This window comes from Carassius gibelio, chromosome B25 (genome assembly GCF_023724105.1).
Source record: "Carassius gibelio isolate Cgi1373 ecotype wild population from Czech Republic chromosome B25, carGib1.2-hapl.c, whole genome shotgun sequence".
Taxonomy (NCBI): Eukaryota; Metazoa; Chordata; class Actinopteri; order Cypriniformes; family Cyprinidae; genus Carassius; species Carassius gibelio.
Window position 1 is genome coordinate 19,075,928 of NC_068420.1, and position 6,934 is coordinate 19,082,861.

Below are 6,934 nucleotides of genomic sequence, written 5' to 3' on the forward strand. Positions count from 1 at the left end.
TCATGAAACACAATTGAAAACACAATATAAATGGTGGTTGAAATGCAATCCTGTGAACTCAACCAATCAGCATGCTCAGCGCCCAAGTCCCGCCCCCGAATGTTCCGGACCTTTGAAAAAGTACTGCCTCGTGAGCAGGGGCTTTTTGAGGGGTACGTTTTTTACCAGGAACATTATTTAGATCCTGGTTTCTGCAGTGGAAACAGGCTTTTTGATATCACGATTTAAACAACATGAACACCATTAAAAACACCATAAATGTAGTCCATGAAGATAAAAGCCAAAGTAGGCAGGTAACATGCTAACATGAACAGCTACACGGCTCATCCTCAAAATTCAAACAAATATAATTATAATTATATCTTGCAGCATAATTTTGGTTAAAATAACCAGATTTAATGAATTGAATTGAATAATGGCATTTCAGTTGAATTTCTACCCTACACACTCAGTCACATGCACACAGCGAAAATACATTTTGGTCCAAAATTAGCAAAAACTACGACTTTATTCAGCATTGTCTTCTCTTCCGTGTCTGTTGTGAGAGAGTTCAAAACAAAGCAGTTTGTGATATCCGATTCACGAACGAATCATTCGATGTAACCGAATCTGTTTGAACTAGTTCACCAAATCGAACTGAATCGTTTTAAATGGTTCGCGTCTCCAATACGCATTAATCCACAGATGACTTAAATTGTTTACTTTTGTTAGTGTGGCTGACACTCCCTCTGAGTTAACACAAACCAATATCCCGGAGTAATGCATTTACTCAAACAGTACACTGACTGAACTGCTGTGAAGAGAGAACTGAAGATGAACACCGAGCCGAGCCAAATAATTCATCAATAAATCCTGAAAAAAAGCATCACTGATTCTAAAAATATTTAAAATGTCATTTTTTGTTTTATTTGTATTAGTTTGCGTTCATGTCAGCTTATGAGCAAAATGTTTATATTTATGTTTGTATGGGAGACATTATCTATAAATTTCCCCAGATTTCTAAATTAATTCCCATAAATTCCTGGTAAGTTTCCAATTCGGAATTTTTCCGAAATTCCCCAGATGAAGTTCCTATGGAAAGTTTCCAGAAATTTAGACTGAACTGATAAAAACTTTTTTTTTTAATATGAAAGTCTTTTAATAGTAGAAACCGATTATTTCTTGAGTCCTGCACACAATTTATTTTTTTAAAAGTCAATCTTGGTGAGTAGTCATGTAAATTACATAAATATTTCACAAATTTATGGTTAAAACTTTATTGTGCAGTGTGTAAACTATTGTGAACCAGAATTTTACCATTGTAAAAACAAATACACTAACTGAAAAAAACTTTAAGTGAGATAATAAAAAAAGACCATCCCCCGCCCTCTTAGTCACTAAAGAGGGGAATTCCCTCCGTTTTCCAGGCTTTGACTATCACAAGACTGTTGAATCCACAGTTCTGCATTTAAACTCGAAGACTACCTCCATTCAAGTAAGTTTTGATATAGAGTTTTGATCTACAGTATTAAAGTTTAACTAGCAAATACAAAATTGTGTTTATAGAACATCTAGCTAGGCAGTAAATCAAGTGTGGTAACTGTGGACTAGTTTATGAGGTTAGATATCATATGTTAGCTAGCTCAATCTGTGATGCTCCTTCTATCTTCTGCTAGCCAGTTTTCTGTTATCATACAGAAGTACAGAACGTAACCGTTAAAAGGTTTGGACACACTACCATTTAGCATTTTTGAAAGAAGCTTCTTATCAAGCCTGGATTCATTTGCTCAAAAACAGACCAAAACGAATATTGTGAAACATTACTACAATTTAAAATAATGGTTTTCTGTTTTAATATACTTTAAAATATCATGTATTTCTGTGGTGCAAAGCTGAATTTTCATCAGCCAATATTCCAGTTTTCAGTGTCTTCAGTGTTTTTTAAGAAATTAATACTTTTATTCAGTAAGGATAGACAAAAAAAACCCTCAATAAATAAAAAATTGTTAAACAATAATCGATTCTGTATAAATCACCATATTAAAATGATATCTGAAGGATCACATGACACTGAAAACTGATGAAAATTCAGTTGTGCATTACAGAAATAAATGATATTTGAAAGTATATATATATATATATATACATAAAATAAAGCTGTGATTTTAAATTGGAATAATATTACAGTTTTTTTTCCTGCATTTTTGATCAAATAAATGCAGGCTTGCTTAAATGATGGCTTGCTTTAAAAAAAAAAAACATTAGTTAATGTGTCCAAACGTACTGTATATACTAAGTTATATAGCTGATTGATAAATATTTATTAATCTATCCTATTTCTATTAATTTGAATCCATTGTAAAATGTTTCTATTAAAGTAGTTTATATATAATTTTATCCTACAGAACAATGCCACGCACACCATCTCACGTGTGGATACATTTCACCTCAACCAATCTGAAAGGAAAGGCTGTGTACAGTTGCAAATACTGTGCAAAGACCTATGTTAAGAATGCCACGAAGATGCAGCAGCATATAGCCAAGTGCCCAAAGTTTCCCCAGAGCTCAAAACAAGCCACGCCAGACAAGAGTTCATCTGCTTCATCCATCCGATGTGGAAATGACTCAGATTCAGGCACCCTCTCGTCAGCTCCCGCTCACTCTGGAACCGGAGGATTGTTCGACTCAATGGATGAACGCAGCCAGAGACATGCCGATGAATGCTTCGCCCGAGCAATGTATGCAACTGGCTCACCTCTGACGCTCACATCCAATGTCTATTGGAAGAGGTTCCTGAATGTCCTCCGCCCCGCATACACACCCTCCACCAGTCATGCTTTATCTACTCGTTTGCTAGACGAAGAGTTCAACAGAGTGCAAGCAAAGGTCAAGCAAACCATTGACAAAGCAGACTGCATTTGCGTCATCTCTGATGGGTGGTCGAATGTCCGGGGCCAAGGAGTCATCACCTACATTGTCACCACCCCTCAACCAGTACTCTATAAGAGCACAGACACAAAGCACAACAGACGCACAGGATCCTACATTGCTGATGAGCTCAAAGCAGTCATCAATGATCTTGGACCTGAGAAGGTTTGTGCACTTGTAACTGACGATGCTGCAAACATGAAGGTTGCTTGGGCACACGTGCAGGAGACCTACCCTCACATAACAACAATTGGATGTGCCGCCCATGCTCTTAATCGTCTCCTTAAGGACATCATGGCACTGAGTACAATGAACACACTGTACAAGACCGCGAAGCAAGTCGTGAAATATGTGAAGGGCAAACAGCTAGCTTCAGCAGTCTACCTCTCTAAGCAAAGAGAACAAAACAAGAACGGCAGACTAAGGCTCCCCAGCATCCCTCGGGGATGGGCTGGGGTCGTCATCATGTACCACAGTCTGCTAGAGGGGAAGGAGTCTTTGCAAGAGATGGCTATATCCCAGACTGCAGCAATCGAAAGTGCCATCAAGGGAATCCTGTTAGATGATATGTTCTGGGAAAGAGTGACTGGCAGCCTGAGAATCCTCAAACCAATAGCAGCAGCAATTGCCAAGATAGAAGGGGATGCCGCCCTCTTGTCAGATGTTAAATATCTGTTTGCTGAGCTCAAAGATGAAATGCAAGCTGTCCTGCCTGCCTCCATGCTGCTGCAAGCAGAGGAAACCTCAGTGGTCAAGTCCCTGGAGAAGCACCTAGAGTTCTGCATGAAACCAATACATGCAGCAGCATACATGCTGGACCCAAAGTATGAGAAAAGCATCCTCTCAGTTGAAGAGATCCGCAGTGCTTACTCGGTTATTACTGCCATGTCTCGCCGTCTCGGGCTTGATGAAGGCAAAGTTCTCGGCAGTCTAGCAAAGTACCGTACCAAGCAAGGCCTTTGGGAGTGGGATGGGATATGGCAGTCGTGCAGGCACATATCTGCATCTACCTGGTGGAAAGGACTTTGTGGATTTGAGGCCCTTGCACCTGTAGCGTCTATCATCCTTCAGATCCCACCAACATCGGCCGCCTCTGAGCGCAAGTGGTCCCGGTTTGGGAACGCACACACAAAGGTTCGCAACAGGCTCACGAATGCAAGGGAGGAGAAACTGGTGGCAGTCCGGGCAAACCTGCGACTCTTTGAGCCTGACACAGAGCCGTCCTGGACCAGGCTGGACAGTGACACCGAAGATGAAGACGAGTCAGACATGGAGGATGTTGATGAGGTCCAGGAAGAAGAGAAAATACTTTCATTTCAATTTTGAATGGGACTTTTTTTTTTGGAAGAGGAAGGGTGGGGAATGCAGTCAGTTTAGGACAGGACACTTTCACTGGAAGGAAACCCTGTGTGCACCCATCCAGCTCCAGGAGCTTCTGAGGAACATGAAGGGTTTACAAACAGAGCATTAGAGCGATGAGGCTCAGCTTCTCTGTGCTCGAGCAGACTAATGGTCCAGACAGATAAGAATGTCTCCATGCAGCCCATTATATCGCAAGGACTTGTTTTTGAGCACTTAAATGTAATGCTGCCCCACCTCATCCATTACACAAATGACACAATAATGCATTTGACAGAGAACTGAAATGGACAAGAGAAATGATTGATATGAAGGTGGGTGCTAGTGCATTTCCAGCTAACAAACATGCTCATTTAGAACCAAACCACATAAAGAACATTTAGCTAGCATCCCATTAAGATATGGAAACATTACTTTCAAAATTTTTTTTCTGAATATTCAAAACCATCCAGTATTTATGTATTTAATTTAATTTATGGCCTTTTCTAGTGTTAAAGAAAACATTTTTAAAAAAGTTCAATTTTATAATTTTGCAAGCATTATGGGGAGATTGCTATTCAATGTTTTCTGAACATTCTGAAACAATTAAGTTGGCTTGAAAAGGTCATTTAAAGTGTTTAAAATTCAAACTCATTTAAGCTTCCAGTTTAAAAGCTATCTATCCATCTCTCTATCTATGTCTCTCTCTCTATCTATCTATCTAATTCATGCTTGCAACATTTTCACTAAATTAACTGGTTTTAAATGGTTTTCACTTGAACTGGTTTTAGCTTTTTAACTGGTTTCTAGTTGGTTTGTAGCTCTTTTTTTTAGCTGTTTTTCTCAAAAAATTAACTGGTTTTAGCCGTTTCTAGTTGATTTATGTTAAATGAACATACACTGTAAAAAATGACTGTGGTTTTAACAGTAAAAAACTGTGAAAATGCTACAGTACAAACCTGTTAAATGGTTAACAGTAATTTCCTGTAAACTTTACAAGGAAAAACCGTAAACTTACGTTCCCAAAATTCTCTGGAATTTAGAATTAGTTTTTTCTTTGAAATAACTATGTTTCTTCTTATTTTTTTATTGCATATTTCAGTTTAATGAGTCTCACCATGATGGTTTTTAGTGCTTGTGTGAAAAACACTGTGCACCTTCTATATATCTTGATATTTAAAAGCTGCTTGTGATGGGCTTTGTTTGATCACGTGACTTTCTCATCACCACCTGCTTTTGGTGGTTATCAGTGTATTACAAAGATACAAAACAGATTTCAGTACTTCAATAAGTTGGTATATTGATATTATATCAGTTAAATTATGGTATTTAACTGTAAATGTTAAGGTAAAACAGTTAAACCTAACTGTAATTTTTATGGTATAAAAACGTTAGACCAAAAAACGGTTACCATATTTTTTATAATATAATTCTGGCAACCACAGCTGCCGTTTTTTTAAGGAAAATTTATGGAATATTTTTTACTGTGTATTTTTAGCTGTTTTTCACTAAATAAACTGGATTGATCTGTTTTTACTGGTTTAATCTGGTTTTCACTTAACAAACTGGTTTTAGCTTTTTTTACAGATTTTCACAAAATTAACCAGTTTTACCTGGTTTTAGCTAAATGAACTGTTTTTAGATTTCTTTTTTAGCTGGTTTTCACTAAATGAACTGGTTTTAGCTGGTTTCAATTGGGTTTAGGTTTTTTTTTGTTGTGTGAAATGAACTGGTTAGCTGTATTAGCTGGTTTTAGCTGGTTTTCATTAAATTGAATGGCTTTTAGATGGTTTTAATTGGTTTTATTTATTTTTTTTTTTTTTGGTTTATAAATCGTGATTAATCACATCCAAAATAAAAGTTTTTGTTTACATTATATTTACATACTTTATAATAAAAGCATAATATATTTATTATGTATAAATACACAGACATGCACATATATATTTAAGAAAAAGTTATATTTCTATATTTACATATAATATAAATTATATAAGTATATACATGTAAATATTTTCTAAATTGAATATTGTATACAGTATATACATAATAAATATACACAATACACTCACATATATTACACAAACAAAAATTTTGGATGCAATTAATCGTTTGACAGAACTTTAGCTAAAACCAGTTAAATCCAGCTGCAAGTTAGCAAGTTTTACCTTCTCTGTTTTTCCTGATTTACTGTATTGCCTTCAAAAATTTCTGACTTAAATTTTGAAAACTATTTAAAATTTCAAACTGCTTCAAACCGAGAAGCTTCAAACCGAAAGCTTTTAAACCTTTTCAAACTTTCTGGCTAGGCTTTTTCAAGCTAGCTTAAAAATTGTCTTCAAATTTGTAAAAAAAAAAAAAATCTAGTTTAGTAACGAACACACACACACATATATATATATTTTTTTTCTTTTTTTTTTTTTAACTAGCTTTTCATTAAATATATTTTCAGTTTTCATTTTAAATTTAAGTGTAAGTTAATTTCCCTATAGAAATAAATATATGTATTTTAGTTTCAGTAGTTTTAATACTTCAACTTAGGCATTTAAAAATTTTTGTTTTTTATATTTTCTTTAATTATTTTTTATTTTATTTAAAAAAAATACTAGCATCTTTTTAAAAACTTTATTGTTATCCCCTCATTGAGCTTGTTTTCAGTCAAACTGTGTCAGGAATCAGGAATCTGGAG

At 35.7% G+C, this 6,934-nt stretch overlaps 1 protein-coding gene across 1 annotated transcript; it reads left to right on the forward strand.

The window, feature by feature from the left end:
- Positions 1–1,335: 1,335 nt before the first annotated feature.
- LOC128013739 (uncharacterized) lies at positions 1,336–6,060 on the forward strand. The gene is made up of 2 exons (XM_052596930.1): positions 1,336–1,474; positions 2,385–6,060. Exon 2 carries the CDS (start codon positions 2,389–2,391, stop codon positions 4,231–4,233), a length of 1,845 nt encoding a protein of 614 aa, XP_052452890.1. The 5' UTR covers positions 1,336–1,474; positions 2,385–2,388; the 3' UTR covers positions 4,234–6,060.
- Positions 6,061–6,934: the final 874 nt, after the last annotated feature.